This window comes from Wolffia australiana, chromosome 14 (assembly GCF_029677425.1).
Source record: "Wolffia australiana isolate 7733 chromosome 14, ASM2967742v1".
Classification (NCBI taxonomy): domain Eukaryota; kingdom Viridiplantae; phylum Streptophyta; class Magnoliopsida; order Alismatales; family Araceae; genus Wolffia; species Wolffia australiana.
In genome coordinates, this window is record NC_135848.1 from 15,732,713 (window position 1) to 15,750,817 (window position 18,105).

The 18,105-nt window shown below is 46.5% G+C and overlaps 2 protein-coding genes and 1 non-coding gene across 3 annotated transcripts; 1 reads left to right on the forward strand and 2 right to left on the reverse strand.

Annotated features, from left to right (window-relative positions):
• Window positions 1–8,581: 8,581 nt before the first annotated feature.
• LOC144711721 (pentatricopeptide repeat-containing protein At3g09040, mitochondrial-like) lies at window positions 8,582–11,517 on the forward strand. The gene has a single exon (XM_078585739.1). The coding sequence runs from the start codon at window positions 8,644–8,646 to the stop codon at window positions 11,446–11,448; it is 2,805 nt and encodes a 934-aa protein (XP_078441865.1). The 5' UTR covers window positions 8,582–8,643; the 3' UTR covers window positions 11,449–11,517.
• Window positions 11,518–11,661: 144 nt separating this feature from the next.
• On the reverse strand, window positions 11,662–11,734 carry TRNAR-CCU (transfer RNA arginine (anticodon CCU)). The gene has a single exon. It is a non-coding gene; the product is annotated as a tRNA-Arg (tRNA).
• A 20-nt stretch (window positions 11,735–11,754) lies between these two features.
• Window positions 11,755–18,088, reverse strand: HAP6 (ribophorin II (RPN2) family protein). Its single transcript, XM_078585740.1, has 19 exons — window positions 17,852–18,088; window positions 16,654–16,846; window positions 16,451–16,540; window positions 16,223–16,279; window positions 16,040–16,109; window positions 15,828–15,892; window positions 15,368–15,422; window positions 14,889–15,016; window positions 14,657–14,772; window positions 14,320–14,389; window positions 13,825–13,929; window positions 13,579–13,668; window positions 13,342–13,484; window positions 12,983–13,094; window positions 12,804–12,887; window positions 12,639–12,719; window positions 12,322–12,546; window positions 12,088–12,210; window positions 11,755–12,012 (listed from the first exon to the last, which is right to left on the reverse strand). The coding sequence occupies exons 1-19, from the start codon at window positions 18,004–18,006 to the stop codon at window positions 11,896–11,898; spliced, it is 2,079 nt and encodes a 692-aa protein (XP_078441866.1). The 5' UTR covers window positions 18,007–18,088; the 3' UTR covers window positions 11,755–11,895.
• Between the last annotated feature and the right edge of the window lie 17 nt (window positions 18,089–18,105).

Below are 18,105 nucleotides of genomic sequence, written 5' to 3' on the forward strand. Positions count from 1 at the left end.
TGTGACGCCATTTCTGAACTGACAACACGATGGTCATCAACTCTCTTTCATATGCTGACTTAATCTGACTTCTTGGGAAGAACTTGACTGTAGTAGGCGATGGGTCACCCTTTTTGCAAGAGAACAGCCCCCACTCCGATCCCTAACGCACCAGTTTTAATGACAAAAGGTAACTCAAAATTTGGTAATGCAAGGACCTGAGTGGAGCTCATAGCTTTTTTTAGTAGCTCAAATACTGCCTATGCATCATCATTCCAAGCGAACACATTCTTCTTTAATAATGCTGTTAGGGGTGCTGCTTTTAAGGAATAGTCCATGATGAATCTCCGATAGTAACCGGTTAATCCCAAAAACCCACACAAGTGTTTAATAGTTTGAGGCGTTGGCCAGCTCAACATTACTTCCACCTTGCCTTTGTAGACATGACCACATGCTGAGAAATCCAGTGTCCCAAAAATTCTAGTTGTTCACGCGCCAATTGACACTTTTTGGAATTAACATGAAGATTGTTTTCACCCAGTACATGAAATACTTTCTGTAGGTGCTTCTCATGATCCTCTTGTGAAGTGCTATAAACCAAGATATCGTCAAATAACACTAACAAAAAATTTCTGAGAAAAGGGTGAAACATGTGATTGGAATGTTGCTAGGGCATTCATAAGTCCAAAAAGCATGACTTTCAACTCATAATGTCCCTCATGGGTCTTAAATGCAGTTTTATGGATATCTTCTTCCTTCCTCCTCATCTGATGATACCCTGACTTAAGATCTAACTTTGAGAATATAGTTGCACCTTGCAGCTCATCAAGTAATTCTTTCACCACTGGAATTGGGAAATGGTTGGGTACCTTTATTTTGTTAAGTGCTCTATAGTCTACGCAAAATCGCCAACCCTGATCTTTTTTCTTGACCAATAAGACTGGACTTGTGAAAGGGACTATGAGATGGCCTGATGAATTCAGCCTTTAAGAGCTCGCTGACCAGTTTTTTCAATCTCGTCCTTTGTAAGTATGAGTATATTTACGGTCTCTGGTTGATCGGCTGGGCTTTGGGGTATAAGTTGTATAGCATGATCTGTTGGCCTTGCAGGTGGTAATTTGGACAACGGCTCAAAGACCCTGGAGAATTTCTTGAGCTTGTCTTCTAGAGCGTTACCTTTTAATGTTTGCGGCAGATTGATACTCATGTCTAAATGATATAATTCAATCATCAACAATTGGCTTTTCTTCAGCTCATTGTCAACGGAGTGGTTCTTAATACCTGTCTTGGACAAGTTCTGGTCCCCATTCAAGGTAACCACTTTGTCTCCTCTTCTGAACTTTAAAATATGTCGCTCCTAATGGATATGGGTCCATCCCAAAGATGATTACCACGCCATACCTATGATCATGTCAATTCCTTCCACCTTAAATGGCAGAAAATCACTAGTCATTTCAATACCTTGAAGAGTATATTGGACTCCCACACATAATCTGTGACCTTTATTAGACTTCCCATTCCCCAATGTCACCTGGAACAGTACTGAGGTATCAGTTCTGAAATGGAATTCCTCCACAATTTGTGCACAAAGGAAATTATGGGAAGCTCTGCTGTCAATTAATATTGTGATATCTTTGCCTTGTAGTTCTCCTTTCAGCTTGATGGACATTGGATTTGTCCATCCCAACATAGAGTTCAGTGAAACATGTGCTGATAACAGTCATGCCTCCGGTGGGATGTCATTTTCTTCTACCTCCACAATGTCATTAGTGTCGGGATCTAATTTATTCCATTTTTCTTCACTTACAGTCAAGATTTGTAGAGTTTTCTTGCATGGATGCCCAGGGCCAAAATTTTCATTGCACTTATAACAAAGGCCTTCCTCTCTGCATTTCTGAAACTCTTCTCCTGTTAACCTAAGTTTCCTTCTATACACAGGGGTCTCTTGAGTGCTTTCTTTTACTTTGGCCTTGATCTTGCGATAACTCCCTCCTGTTCCTTGAGACTGAAGAGAGTGAATGTGGTTTCCCTGGTAACGTGATCTAGCATTCGGTGGTCTTCCCCGTTTTTGACTATGACTTTCCCATACTTGCCAAAGGGCATTGAGTTGTTTTCTGTCTTAAGTGCTAAATCCACAAGCCTTCTTAGTCCCACAAATTCTTCGATATCCATCTCGGTCTGTATCTCTGTCTTCAATCCCTTCAAGAATTTGTCGTACATTATACCTTCTGGCATAGGAGGCAGATAAAACGATAGTCTTTCAAACTCTTTCCGGTATTCCTTCACTTTCCCTATCTGTTTGATATCCATAAACTGGTGTTTGATATTATATTCTAGCGTTTCATCAAATCGTTTCCCAATATGGATCTTAAAGTCATTCCAACCGATAAAGGTGTACCTGTCGATGGTCCATAGGTAATGCTGTAGGGCTTCGCCTTCCAGATTGGCCATTGCTACATCAATCCGATCTTCCAATTGTTCTTCTTGGACCTGAAAGAACCTCTCCATACCTGGCACCCAACCTTCAACATCGTCCCCTCGAAATTTTGGTGCCTCCATCTAACTTCGAACTTGTTGTACAAGCTCTTGTGCCGATTCTCAATGCACGTTTCATTTCTTGTCTCAACTTCCCCTGATACACAGCTCTTATTCTCTTGATGGCTTCTTGGAAACTCCTCTTTCGGCCCATGTTCCCCAGACGTGCTTCCTTGATTAAGTGTTGCAAGGGTGTGCGACACTTGCCTTAACAGTTCGCCGTTCTCTATGGCCTCATCACGGATCAGTTTCATTTCCTCTGTGATCCTCTTATGCTCTGCCTTCAGCTCATCCAACTCTGCCTCTTTCTCTTCCAATCTTGCTTCCACTTCTTTCAGCATCATTGTGGCCAATATCATTGCTCTGATACCAATGATACACTACCATATCGAATGGTAAAAAGTTCTGATAAATGGGACTCACAGATTGGATCCTCACTCCTAGCCCTGGTCGTACAGAACACCCCACGTCGCCTCCCTTCTTCTCTGCAACCTCGACCCTTGTAGAGCCTCATTCCAAATGCAGCTCCCGCTCCTCAAGAATAGCTTGCTCCATAAAATTCCAAAGCCTCTGTCCTTTTTTCCATCCTCCCTTCCTTTATTTCTAACCCCCTTTTCTTTATTTCCTTCCTAAACTATTTTTCAAGAAAACATTAGTCAGTTGACCAGCTCAATGCCAGCTGGCCCACTAACTTTCAGCCCCTTCCTTCTTCTCCTTTCATATGTTCTTATAGGAACCATATCAGAATGCATTCTTGTTTAGGTAACACGGCAGATGTTTTAGTATAACAATTAGCAAGTGTATTGATTTAGAAATTCATAAGATCAAACATATATTTAAAAGCTTGACAATGCCATAAATATAATTGGCCGGTGTGGTTTTTCCTCTGCGATTCGTCACCAAATGTGATGTTTGTATTTTTTTGCGGAAGTGCTTTTAAAGTTTGCACTGAAATGTTCAAGTAAAAAGTGCAGGTCGATTAAACTATGTACGCAATGTAATCTGTCTTCTTCCTTTTGACGCTTTGCTTGACTAAAGAGATCTCATTAGCTTAAAAGGATGTATCAATAGTTCATAAAGCATCTCAAGATAATATATTCTTAACTTATAATAAAAAAGTTTTCTTATATCCTCATTCCTACAAAAATAATGTAACATTTATATCATAACTATATAACTATACTATACATAATTCTTTATTATTTTAATTTAAAGCTCAAGGAATTTATGTCGGGTTTATCTAGATGATATGGTTATTTTCAGGGGTTCATAATGTAGGAAATTATTAAACAGACATTGAGTTACTCGAATACATAAAAAACACTTACTCTTGATTTTAATAAAAACTATTAATGGATGCTTACATGAGGGAATACATTTGTATCCATTATTATGTAAAACATGTCATCTAGATAATTGTGTATCACAATAATAGATGTCACTTGTCATTTTTAATGGAAATATATGTGCCTGGGTAGAAAATCACACATTCCACATCTCATTCACTTTTCGTCAGTACACTATATTCATTTTAGCGCATGTATGATGCTCTTAATGAAGTTTGTTAATACATGCTCTAACCTAGTGAATGATGATGAGATCATAAAAGAAGATCATGGGTCCTTAGGCATGTGTTATAAATATTCTTATTTGAGACACTCAATAAAGACTCACAAATTGTGATAGAATAATACTATATAGTCCTGCATATATGATGAGTATGACCGCTCTTATAACCATTTGTATGTAGACACTAAGAACAAGTAGCAGGTCCTATTCATCATAAAGAGTTCACTGATTTGATATATATGGAATCCTGAATGGTATTATACCAAACTAGCGATCAGGTTGATTCACACAATAGTTGTCTAAGTGGTCCTTACGCCAGATGTACCAAATATATCTTATGGATGGACGCTTGCATTTTCACTATTAAATGTGAGTTCCTAATCTTGGAATTCTATGTAATCTTATTGGGTGCAAGAACAAATTCAAAAAGTTGATTGAGTGATCAAGATGGGATTGTCTTACCTCGATAGAAGAGGAGTAAGACTAATTAAGACAATGCAATAAACTCCTTAGCCAAAACAATAGAATATTGGAAAAGACTTCTCCAATTATTTTATGAATAGATAACACTAACTCATGAGTGATTAGGTTTTGATAATTGGGATATCCTAAGTCACCCAACGCGCATGAAGTAGATGAGGGACTTCACATACATAACAATCGGTGACAGACATCTAGTGGATAAACAGCTATATTTTCACTAAGCGTGGGATTCAAACAAGTCATAGCTCGTATTAGGAAGAAACCCATGGAGATGATGGAGTGGTAAAAATGGGATCATCCACCCTTGCTATAAGAGGATATTGACTCAAGAAAGACGATTTAGCTATATCCGTAGCCCGAGGGACTAAGGATATTGGAGAAGGAATTCTCTAATGATCCATGTTACGCATTGATATGAGTCAAATGATGGATAAGGGTTTGACAATCAACCATAGCTTAAGTTGTTCGAGAGTGTCACATGGATTAAGGACTAATACGATAATCGATAGTGATAGAATGTTTGAACCTACTCGGTATCTTATCCTAGCTTAGCGCATGGTGTAGCTTAGCAGGCCGCGGACTTAAAACTTATCCTATTGATTGTGTTAAATCAATCGTTAGTTAATTAATCTATAGGTTGTTTAATATATTTATTGGGTTAGTGACATTATTAGCTAGAATACTCTGTGTGACTTAAGGGTCACATACACAATATCATAGGGGTATTAGTGAATATATTTTACTTAATATTTTTTTAATGATAAGCTTACGTAACTCCCCCATATTTGCTTCCTTTTGAGTTTTCTCCGCTCATCCAAGAAGAGAGTCTTCATTGTGAGAAGTTCTACATGAACTTGAAGAAGCGTAGGAGGAAGAAGCAGACTTCCAAGAGCAACCTGATCGCATAGATACTTCTAGAGGCTAGACAAATAAATAGCTTTAAAAACATCTCCAAGGGAGCAAGTCTAGGGTAGAATAGGTTACTCATGAGGTACATGTGATGTATTGTGTTTTTAAGATTACTTTTTAATTGATAAATTCTTCTATTACAGAGAAAATGTTTTCTATCATTCAATCAAGGCACCATAACCCAACATGCACGTCAAAGTAAAGGAGCAGACTTGATGCGAAAAGTATTGCCTGGATACATCTAGAGGATACACATGTGAGCGTCTGGACACATCTCACACAACCATTTGAGAATTCATAGATCTGAACTATACATATGTGATTTGATTTATACGTTTTGAATGTCGTTATGATTCGGGTCATAATATTCTGTTGCATAAATTGATAAGGCTTCATTCCAACCAAAGCCATACAATGCAAAAACACCAAAATATTCAATCAGACTCACGGAGACAATCACCTCAAAGTGATTTGCACGGTTATATATAGCTCTTAGTTTTTGTTGATTGTTCTTGTCCATTTTAATATATATGAGACTAAAAAAAATAAAAGGTCCACAATCATACACCGATCATTTACTTCGGGAAAGACAGATTTCATACCCACATTATAACATTCGAACATATTAAACTAAATATTTTATTTATCAATCACTTAAAATGGTACTTCCTTACAATGACACATTGCCATATCATTTAATTTACAAAGCGGCGAAAAAATATACCTACGAATAGATGTTTTCATTCATTCCAGTTCAAACTAGAAACAATAAACTCATTACCAAAACTTACACAGAAATAATGCTAGTGTATACACTTTATCATTTCTACCAAATATTCAAACTAAAAAATTACTTGGAACATGATTATGCCGGTGTGTGGATACTTGAACCCTAATAAAATTAGTCAACAAAATCCAAGAATGGTATCCACGGAGTTTCATATAATTGGAAATTTAAGTTTGGAAACAAACACACTCACAGACAAAGGATGCATCAGTGTCAACCAACCTAACAAACGAAAGGTCGTCAAATTTCTGCGGAAACTTGCAAGTGTATACATTTAGTAATCCTATCTGGAAATCAAAATGAAAGTGACTAGAAACTTCAGAAATTGGCATGATTTCTTATTTATATTTACCATAAAATCATTATAACCTAGACACTCAAATGATTATTTTTTGGGAATTCCAAAGCATAGAAATAATAAATGTCACTTCGTCCACTCTATAGACAATTTGTGATCAGTAGATTTGTGCCTTTCACGAGGATAAAATCCACTTTATCATTTATAAATCAGACCAAGAACATAACTACATCTCATGCGCACGCCTTGGTTAGCAAGTTGAATCATATCACAAGACAATGTGGTAGACAAACTTCAGGAATTATGTTGGATGAAAAAAATAAATTAGATCTGTTGTCATCGTATCCAAAAGAGACATTGAACAAACTGAAGACATCAGACTAGTGTGAAAATTGGGATCTAAACTCCAGCCAATCTTCATCTAAACAACTTTAAATAATCTAATTCATCATTAACGAAATTAACATTCAGCATGAGGAAATGTAGAAAGAGTCATGGAAACTATATTGGCAGCAATATTAGCACGTAAACCGACTAGTTACACAATAGTTAACTAATTTTGAAACCACTTCGTTACCCCCATTCAGAAAACCTGAAAATGGACGAGGATGTTGTTGCATCATATAAAGACATAGAGAAAGGCCTCCTATATTTTAACATCATAGACATTCTTAAATTTTTTTCTAAGGAATGCGACTTTATTTGAAGGGCAAATACTACGAAAGAGCATGAACTTACGTTTTTGTCAGCCAGGCATCATGAACTTTCATGATTGTTCAAAAAATAGCAGGAACCAATAAGAAGACGCCAAGTGGCATCTTCTTTTTTGTCAGCGACGGTCAACTGCTGACGTGGCTTCCACGGTGGCAACCAGGTGGACTCCACAATGGCATCCACGTCTCAGGCCGCCGCCGACGCCGCCCGTCTCCGTCCGCCGACGCCGCCGCCCGTCTCCGTCCCCCGCCGCCGCCCGTCTCCGGCCGCCGCCGCCACCGCCCGTCTCCGGCCGTCGACGCCGCCCGTCTCCGGCCGTCGACGCCGCCCGTCTTCAAACTGGCGGCCGACGCCGCCCATCTTCAAACCGCGGACGCCGCCCGTATCCGGCCGCCGACGAAGAAGAGGAAGAAGAAGAAGAAGAAAAAGAGGAAGAGGAAGAAGAAGAAGAAGAAGAAGAAGAAGAAGAAGAAGAAGAAGAAGAGGAAGAGGAAGAAGAAGAAGAAGAAGAAGAAGAAGAAGAGGAAGAGGAAGAAGAAGAAGAAGAAGAAGAAGAAGAAGAAGAAGAAGAAGAAGAGGAAGAGGAAGAAGAAGAAGAAGAAGAAGAAGAAGAAGAAGAAGAAGAAGAAGAAGAGGAAGAAGAAGAAGAGGAAGAAGAGGAAGAAGAAGAAGAAGAGTCGGCGGGCGGCGTCCGCGGTTTGAAGACGGGAGGCGTCGGCTGCCGGTTTGAAGACGGGCGGCGTCAGCGGCCGGAGACGGGCGGCGGCGGCCGGAGATGGGCGGTGTCGGCGGCCGGAGAGGGGCGACGGCGGCGGCGGCCGGAGATGCGCAGCGGCGGCGACCGGAGACGGGCGGCGTCGGCGGATGGAGACGGGCGGCGTCGGCGGCGGCCTGAGACGTGGATGCCACCGTGGAGTCCATCTGGCTGCCACAGTGGAAGCCACGTCAGTAGACCATCGCTGACAAAAAAGAAGACGCCACTTGGCGTCTTCTTATTGGTTCTTGCTATTTTTTGAACAAGCATGAAAGTTCATGCTGCCCGGCTGACAAAGACGAAAGTTCATGCTCTTTCGTAGTATTTGCCCTTATTTGAAAATGACAAACATAAATATTACGGTACTATGATTCAATTATAGGAACGTTTATTTAAACTTCTATTTTTAAAAGTTATAAAAAATATAACTTTATTAAGTAGCAGTGTATAAAAAATCCTTCCTTTTCCTAATTGAGTCTTACAACTAAAGAATTAGTAATAGAGATAATAAATTCGTAGTATAACCATCATCTCTTTCTTCTTTGGAGGGGGTAGGGAAGGAGGGAGGGAGGGAGAGAGAGTCTTTGCACTCTGCAGTGCCAGCGATGAAGTCAGATGCCTCCGTCGTGTCGCCGGCGGCGGATTAGCTCGTTCCTCCGGTTCTCGTGGTGGCGGGTCCTTTCTTCCTCTCTCCGCCGAGACGATGCAGATCTCTTCCCCTGCACCATGCTCTCAACGGTCCTCGCCAGGCCCGGGAGGAAGGCGTTCTCTTCCGATGCCGCGCCGGCGGCGGCGGCGGCGCTGTCTGCCCACGCGAGGCGCGGCGCCGCGGGGGACGTCGTCCGCGAGGTGGGCGCCATGCGCCTCGCCGGCGTGCCCCTCGACGAGCGCTGCCTCGCCGTCGCGCTGTCCTCCTGCGCGCGGCTGGTGGAGCTCCGCTTCGGCCGTCGCACCCACGGCGACGTCGTGAAGATGGGCTTCGGCGGCAGCGCCGTCTGCCAGGGATCGCTGCTCAACATGTACGCCAAGTGCGGCCGCCTCGACGACGCCCGCCGGGTCTTCGACGGTGTGGATCGCCCCGACGCGGTCTCCTGGACGGCCATGATCGGCGCCTACGTGCAGGCCGGCAGGCCCGAGGACGCCCTCCACCTGTTCGACAGAATGCGGCGGCCGGAGAGCGGCGCCGTCCCCGACGAGGTGGCGCTGGTAACGGCCGTCACCGCCTGCGTTCACCTCGGCCGGCTGGCGGAGGCGAGGGCCCTCTTCCACACCATGCCCTCCCCGGGCTGCATCGCCTGGAACGCCATCATCTCCGGCCACGCCCGCGACGGGAGTGAGCTCGAGGCGCTCGCCATGTTCAGAGAGATGCTGCGCGCCGGGGTCGAGCCCACCCGCTCCACGCTGGGCAGCGTCCTCAGCGCCGCCGCCAACCTGGCCGCTCTCGGCGAGGGGCGGCAGGTCCACGGCGCTGCCCTCCGGCGCGGCCTGGCTTCCAACGTCTACGTCGGGAGCTCGCTGATCAGCCTCTACGCCAAGTGCCAAGTACCGGGAGAAGCCCGCCTCGTCTTCGACGCCATGCCCCAGAGGAACCTCGTCTCCTGCAACGCCATGCTCGCCGGGCACGCGCAGAGCGGGCTGGCGGAGGCGGCGGCGGCGCTCTTCTCGGCGATGCGAGAGCGCGACGCGTGCAGCTTCGTGAGCCTCTTCTGCGCCGCCGCGGGAGCGGGTGGCGAGGGCGGGCTGTCGATGGGAAAGCAGCTGCACGGGCTCGCGCTGAAGGCGGGCTACGACTCGGACGCCTTCGTGGGCAACTCCATGGTCGATTTCTACGGCAAGTGCGGCGACCTCGGCGGCGCGGCCAGGCAGCTGGAGCTCCTCCCTCGGCGCGACGCTGTCTCCTGGAACGCGCTCATGGTGGGGCAAGCCCGCGGCGGCCGCGAGGGCGAGGCCCTGCGCACCTTCCTCCGCATGAGACGCGACGGCGGCGGCGCGGCGCCGGACGCCGTCTCCCTGGCGGCGGCGGTCGGCGCGGCGGCTGCGGTCCGAGGAAGCGGGGGGCTTGTCGGGGAGCAGGTGCACGGCCTGGCGGTGAAGCTGGGGTTGGAGGCGAGCGCCCGCGTCGGCGTCTCCCTGGTGGACCTGTACGGGAAGCTTGGGGACATGGACTCGGCCAGCAAGGCCTTCGTCCTCGTCTCGGGAGCGGCGGAGGCGGACTCCGCCGCCGAGGTGCCCTCCAACGCGCTGATCGCGGGCTACGCCCGCAACGGCGACGCGGACGAGGCGCTGCGGTGCTTCCGGCAGGTGCTGCGGGGGGGCCTCCCGCCGTCCGCCATCACGCTGGCCGCTGTCCTCCCCGCCGGCGGCGACGGCGCCGCCAAGCCCCTGCATGCGCAGGCGCTGCGGCGAGGGCTCCTCCGCGGCGGCGGGCACGTGGACGTGGGGCTGGTGGCGGCGTATCTGCGGCGGCGGGGCGGAGAAGGGGACGCGCTGAGGCTGCTGGCGGAGGTTCCCGTCGCGGAGCGGGGGCTGGTGATTTGGACGGCAGCCGTCTCCGGGCTGGCGCAGGCGGGCAGCCCGGCGGTGGCCTTGACCCTGTTCGGGAAGATGATGGCCCACGGCGTCGCTCCCGACGAGTCCGCCCTGGCGAGCGCGCTCGGCGCCTGCGCGGACCTCGCCTGCCTCCGGCGCGGGACGGCGGTCCATGCCGTGCTGGCGCGGAGCGGGTTCGGCGGAGACGAGCACCCGAGCAGCGCGCTGGTGGACATGTACGCCAAGTGCGGGGACATGGGCGGCGCCGCCAGGGCCTTCGAGGAGACGGGCGAGGCGGGGACCGAACAAGCGACCAGCTGGAACGCGATGATAGCGGGGCTGGCGAGCAACGGGCGCGCCGCGGAGGCTCTGGCGCTGTTCCGTCGGATGGCGGAGGGGGGCGGGCCGGCGCCGGACGCGGTGACGTTCCTGGCGGCGCTGACGGCGTGCAGCCACGCGGGGCTGGTGGAGGAGGCGGGCGGGGTGCTGGACGCCATGGCCGCGTTTGGGGTGAGCCCGAGGGCGGACCACGTCGGGTGCGTGGTGGATCTGCTGGCCCGGGGGGGTCACTTAGCGGAGGCCGAGGCGCTGGCGGCGCGGGGGGCGCTGTCCGATCCGGAGCCGGCCGTGGCCTGGGGCGCGGTGGCGTCGGGTTGCTCAGTCCACGGCGACGGCGACCGGGGAGCCCGGGCGGCGGAGGAGCTGATGAACGCCCACCCTTTGGCGGCGGCGCCGTACCTATTGCTGCTGCGGATGCGCGCGGAGTGCGGAGACTGGGACGGCGCCGCCAGGGTCAGGGACGCCATGGCCCAAAGGCGCATCGCCAAGACTGCGCAGGCCCGCAGCTGGCTCACCGCCGCCGCGGCGAACATTTCATGGGAAAACGATTGAACACGACTCTTAGAATGTAAATTTTCATTTGAAAACATCGACGAGATCGGGCAGCTGGCCCACCGCGCCGCCGCGTGGACGAATGACGAATTTTAACAGAATAAAGAGTTTGACGACAATTTACATATTTACAAGAACTTACCTACAAAATATCCACTAGGTTTCTAAATTCAAGAATTTACGTACTAAAAGATTGACGGTGGAGTGTAAGCACGCGCCAGGTAGGGGTCGAACCTACGGCCTTCTGCTTAGGAAACAGACGCTCTATCCACTGAGCTACAGGCGCATTCTTGTATGAGTTGGATCTTTGCCAAAGTAAAATTCGTTTTTGGGCTGTTCGTACTGAACTGAAATTTGGTTAACAAAATTTCTTCAACACGAGTATTGGCTAGAGAACATCCGTAAAAAAGAAAAAGTGATTAAACAGAAGGAGAAGCGCCTGGTTGATCACGAGGACTTGAGCTTGGCGGACGTCGAAGCAAGGTGGGCGAGCGCGCGGTGGCCGACGAGGACGAGAAACCCGCCGAGGAACACCAGCGCCTTGAGAGCCGTGAAAAGATCCAGCTGCAGGGAGAGACAAACAACACCGATCAGTCCCATCCCCCGTCTTCCAATCGAAGAAAATGATAGCTAGCAGACCTTGAGCCAGAAGAGCGCGTAGAGGGCGAGCACAGCGCCGAGGCCGACGTGGAAGAGGACGGCGAACAAGGCTGGTGTCGGCGAAGCCGGGAAGCCCTTCAGGTTGGCTCCAAGCCTCAGCAACTGCAACAGGCAGAAGAAACAAGCAAATGATCAGCAAAACGCAAGTTCACGATTACGAACACGCGGTAAGACAGAGGAAAGGAAGAAGCGGAAGAGTGGCGAGCATCTCACCCCAAAGAGGAAGACCAGAAGGGGGACGAGGGTGAGGGCCGAGAAGGCGAGAGAGAGCTGCTCGGGCGGGCGCTTCTCCGGCGCGCGGAATATGTGAGCGATCTCCGCTGCCGGGCCGAACCTCGAGTACGGGTCTGCCGGCTGGGCCGGCGGCCGCGCGGCTTTCTCTGGCGCCTTTGGCAGCTCCAGAGCCAGCTGCCCTACGCTCCACAAGAACGAGTTCTCCTGCGTTCAACCGCATCCCCCCATCGTCAGTCTCAAGGCAAAAACTTGTATTTGGAATCAGAAAGAAGGGAAAATTAGAGCGAGATCGGGACCATTGCTGCGTCGCCTACGCCGAGTTGGATCCGGTATGATCCGGAGAGATAGTACAGCTTGTCCGCCAGGCCCAGAAAGTCCTGTCGTGTAAGGATGAAATGTATGAGAAATCGCCAAGACGTTACCAAGGTAGTGTCGGCCGGAAACAGCAAGGTAGTGCATACCAGTACGATCTTGTACTGCTTGTCATCTCCGCCCACGAGAAACACGTGTTCCACGCCAGACTCGTGTCTCAGCTTGAGGAAATTCTGCACCAGAGGGTGGGCCGCCGGAAACAGCAAAATTGAGATCACCGTGGGGAAAAAGAAATACTCGGCGTTTATTGTTGGGTAAATCAACGAACCTGCTGCGGGTCGAATGGTTGACCGAGCGGTGAGGAGAGACGGAAGGCCAGAATCAGCCTCTGGAGATGACTGGCGGAGAGCGCTACATCATTTTCCTGGGTCAAATCTAGCCTGAAACCTCAAAGCAAATAAACACTGACGATGAGTTTTTTGTTCCCCGGATCCCAGAATCAAGAGGATTCAACCCACTTAAGACAAGGGAAAATCAAGGAAAACGCAAACCAAGAACTCGTATAGGACCTAAAGTAGCCAAATTAGAGATGTATTTCCAAGATGCACACACAATTGTAAAGGGAAAAAATGAGTCGAAAAAATATTAAATAAATTGTTTCTCAGAAAAAGCAATTGGATGCCTTACGTTTTGGAAGTTCCTGTACCATCAGCTTCCAAAACCCCAATTTCCCCACCATCGATTTCGAAGATGCCCGTGATCACAACGGGCACTTGGACAATACCAGGAGTGGCAAAATTACTTTCGGACTCCGACTCGTGAAGCAAAATCTGAAGGAAATGACACAGACGTGTAGAGAAGATCAGTCCCCAACTTGGTCAGAAAAAGAGAACCAATAACATATAATCTGACAAATACCGATACCTTAAAGGATAGGTAGTACTTCCCCACATCCACGTTCAGAGATGCAAAATCCAGATAATACACTGAATTGTCGGAGTCAAACCGTAAATCCTATCAAACGAAACGCACGTTATTATCAAAATATCACTTAAACAATGATACAACATCTCTAAACACGCCAACACAGTATCTATCGGTACGATGCCTGCCCAGAATGACATCTTTTAAAGTATCTTTAGACCTGGTAAAAGACGACGTATTTCATACCTTATTCTCCAACGCAGGGACATTCTTTGAATTGGAATCCAAAGCTCGCACAAGTATGACCGTAAGAGGAGGTGCTTTGGACCCAAAGACGGTCGTCACTTTTACCTAGCAGAGTGAAAAAAGGAACCAAGAGTGATTTCCTCACCCGTCTTAAATCATTAAGTGAAAAAGAGTTTTTTCAAAATAAAATTAAGAGAAAACGAGATGTCTTGCACAATTAGAGAAGCACTTTGTTAACAGATTTTGTCTTTGGCGAGTCAATTAAGACGCTTGCGACACAGGCGCATGTTTTATTAGACAAAAAATATTGCACGTTTTGCACGTCGTTCTGATTAGAATTTTACGTTACTAAATGGGAGGCGACAATACATTCACTGCCGAAGTTTGTAAACCCATCAAAAACTTGCAAGGCCAGAATCAAATCCCAGAAGTTACAGAATGTAGAGTTGTACTCCAAATAGTACTTCCTGTAGACTTTAATATAAACACACGCACCTTCAACAGGTCCTTAGAAGTCAGTGACAAATCAGATGCAGGGAGAGATAGAATGAGAGGAACACCGAGCCTGCATCAAAGACGGATTGTTAACGACAGAGCGAGTTGTACAGCCTGCCAGCAAGTAGAAAACTAGATTTTGAGTTCACAATTTCGTCGTCATTTAAAAATAGTGAATCAAAGTAGAAAACTAGGAATCGGAACTACTCTAAGACCTCAATAAGCAAACACCAATTCCAACGGATAAATAACGAAGGAAGAAGAAAAAGACGTTCGGTGAGGCCTTGAAGAGCCCTTGAAGAGCATTGACGTCAACTCAATCAAACCATCTATTTACCTGCTGGTTTCCAAGTTACTCAAAGAATCAATCTGGTAATAAAGATCTTTAGCACTGCCAGGGACTCCGACACTAAGCAAGAATTTCGCCAAACCAACGATCTTCTCCCCAGGAATCTGCAATTAAGACATCATTTAAGAATGAGACAGAGCTTTCACGGGGAGCAAATACATCCGTATCATTAAAGAAAAATTGCACGAAAATTCGAAAAATTTTCTGTAGCACAACGCACATCCAACTGCCCCGGTGCCACTGCAGCATATTTGCTCATCCCTCGGATGACAGCGGCAGTGGTAGAAAGTGGCCCACGGTATTCTTTGATATCGAGTTCCTTTGCGCTAAAGAACAATGCCCCGTCGTCTGTTAAAAATGAGAACCCCTCAATGAGGAAAACACAAAAAGCACAAACACTCATGCCACAGCAAGGATGGGCCCAGCATGATTCATTAAATCGCAAACAAGCTACGGAACACACTATTGAAAGGAATTAAAATGGAAAAGAATCTCCAGAAAAAAATTGCAAACAAGAATTTTCAACAAACTATAAGCACGATGTTGACTCCCCAAAAAATATACGGCTACAATACGGAGCTCTATGATACTATACAGCAGCCACAACGAAAGAATTGGGGAAACAGATAAACGCCAATGCAACAAAAAAATTGAGGGAACGAAAATGTGCAAGGTCAAAAAATCTGAAAAATACCATACCATAACTTTCAATGATGTCAAACAACTTCACAATGTCTCTTTTCACGCTGGAAACCTGCATGCCACGCAAAACCATATTTGGATCATGCCCTAAGCGATATTTGAACAAAGAAGTTGAAAATGAGAAATCCCCGTGTGGAGATTAACTCCAGTACTTTTCAGCAGTTAGCATGAGAATGTGGGAGACGCTAAGGAAGAGTAACTTCGTTTCAGGCTCCTCTTTATGGGGCGTGATTAGATGCTATGGTCGTAAATATGCTAAGCGGCAAGAAACTTCCTGCCTCTGGTTCTTAATCACTGCAAGCTCTCGTAACTCGGAAATGGATAGAGTTCAGCCGTTTGGTTTTCCGAACTATAGAAATGTAGGCCGTGAGGTTTTACAGGCCGAGCACGCAAAAAAAGAATCTTCGGCAAGAAGATACATAGGGCATGACTAATAAGAGCATTGTTTAAACTATACCTTGGACTTATCAATTTCATCAGTTGATAAAGAGATAACTCCAGCAAGGGCTTCGAGTGCTATACCTGAAGCAAATTAAAGTGTCGAATAGTCATTCAATGGCGAATGAAAGAAAGCAAAAGAGAAAAACACACGCGGAATATTTACAGCACACAAGATTGCAATTAACTTTTCATTTGCAATGTCAATGAAGTATATTTTACTTGAAATACCTGTAGCATATACGCTTGCTTCACCACCTGTGGGATTGTACCGCCATCTCCCATCCCTTTGACTGAGAGACTTTTCAAAGCAAATGCTAGTCAGCACATAAAACGTCCTCAACTTAAAGATACAAGCTCATGGAAAGTGGAACAGAAAAATCATTTTCACGAAGGCCTGAGAGAATTTTTAACCTTGATTGAATCTAGAATCCCATCAACGTTAACAGGAGCAACAGAGAAGCCTTCTTCCTGCATGAAAGCCCAGAAGGTGAGTGATGAGAATATCTCTAATACTCAATGACAATCGAGCAGTTAGTACCACTTCAAGAAAAGTACAACTATACCAGAAAAGGCAGCCATAGGAGAAAACTGTGTTACACAATGCAGAGACAGTGAAACATAAAGAAACGGATAAAATACCTTAAGAATAAGCAGCCCTAATATTGCCTGGTGGAGGTTTTCGAGGGAAGTAGCTTCACCAACAGCTGTTTGAAATTTAGAGGAGGCATCCTTGGAGCCAAAAAAAAGAATACAAAATAAGTAAAAAGTTGATACAGCGATTTGGGTCGTAGATGTGAAGTGGTGAAATGCGCAAATACGTTAGAAACGATAAAATATCAAACCTTAATTTTGTTGGTATCAGGTTCACACTTCAGAATGCTATTAACTCTGAACGCATGATATAGGTCCGCGACACTAGAGGACGAAGAGCTAAGGCGGTCCACAACACTAAGACATGTCTTCCGCTTCACATCTGTAACCTGGTCAATTCCAAGAATCTGAAATACCCACAAAGCCTCATATGTTTCTTGTAACCTGCAGCCAGGAGACAAAATGCAGACCGATAAATGATCAGGTGACTTAACTTAGAGGCAAGATTTGAAGAGTTACTATCACGTCAAATACACGTGAAAGGACCAACGAACGATGAACACTACGAGAAAACTTGAAACTAACAGGAATAAGCGAGATTGCGATTGAAAGATCACTGGATAAGGCCAATCTTAATATTTCAACCTAATGTTTTCCATTATAGCACATAATTTCAGTTGAACGGCAGGCCAACATTAGTACAGTATATTACTTACTCACAGGTACGATAGAGGAAAAATTAAGCATTGACAAGATAAGTGTAACCGAAATGGATTTTGCATGGGCTTCTACTCCGAGACAGCTTTCAACTTTGAAGCCCACGGTTTTTCAGTAGTTCAACGTAGCATAAACTAGATGGATCTCTGTCGCATTACTGATTGAAGGGATCCTATGACGAGGAAGCATATTATAGTTTAGAGACACGCATGGCTCAACGAGCACGTTGAATCCAAGAATAAGATGGAATATGATGACAATCGCAAGTACGGTTAAATCATCGAGGTAACAAACGGAAAGCAAAAGGCAACCAAGATCAAACGTGTAAACCATAGAAGTCATACGACGATAAAATCATATATCAAATGGCATACGACAACAAAAAAATTCCGGGTCACCTTCCCACTGAATTGAAGATGGAACAAGGAAAACAGATCGGAAGAACTACATCCTTCTGATCCATACAACGAAAGAACTGCATTACTGAAAATGTGTTTACTTATCATCCAAAATTCACTTCTTCAGGACAGAAGCCCAAAAATGAGGTCAATTAAAAAACTTGACAAGGGAAGCAAGAGAGTGAGCAAAGGGCAACGAAGGAAAGAAAGCCAAAGGACTAGGCATATCTCAGCCGAATTCGCATCTGGCTGAAATGTAACCGGATCGAGCTCTCGAAAGGAAAAATCACTCAAAAGAAAAGCGATCGCAGGCAAGAGGCATTGCGCAACTCACCCCCCGAACGATCCATCAGAAACTACGAACGCCTCCAGAGCAGCTGAGCGATGCAAATCGAGGTCGATCGGCGTGACGGATCCCGCCAACCCAATTACTGACAGACAAAGTGAGATCAAGCAAATCGCCCCCAGAAATCTCTTGCCCCCGGCCATCGGCGAAGTCTGGGGATCGCCCAGCGCAGGAGATCGATCGGTCCAGTCTACGCTACAAGCAGACAGCCAAGACGCTATCCGAAGATCTAGGGTTTTATT

What these genes read in the sequence shown, in the direction of transcription:
- LOC144711721 (XM_078585739.1), top strand. Translation starts at nt 8,644, where the DNA reads ATGCCTCCGTCGTGTCGCCGGCGGCGGATTAGCTCGTTCCTCCGGTTC.
- HAP6 (XM_078585740.1), bottom strand. Translation starts at nt 18,006, where the DNA reads ATGGCCGGGGGCAAGAGATTTCTGGGGGCGATTTGCTTGATCTCACTT. An exon ending in AGTACTACCTATCCTTTAAG is followed by an intron (nt 13,485 to 13,578) that starts GTATCGGTATTT and finishes CATTTCCTTCAG; the next exon opens with ATTTTGCTTCACGAGTCGGA. An exon ending in AACCATTCGACCCGCAGCAG is followed by an intron (nt 12,888 to 12,982) that starts GTTCGTTGATTT and finishes CCTCTGGTGCAG; the next exon opens with AATTTCCTCAAGCTGAGACA.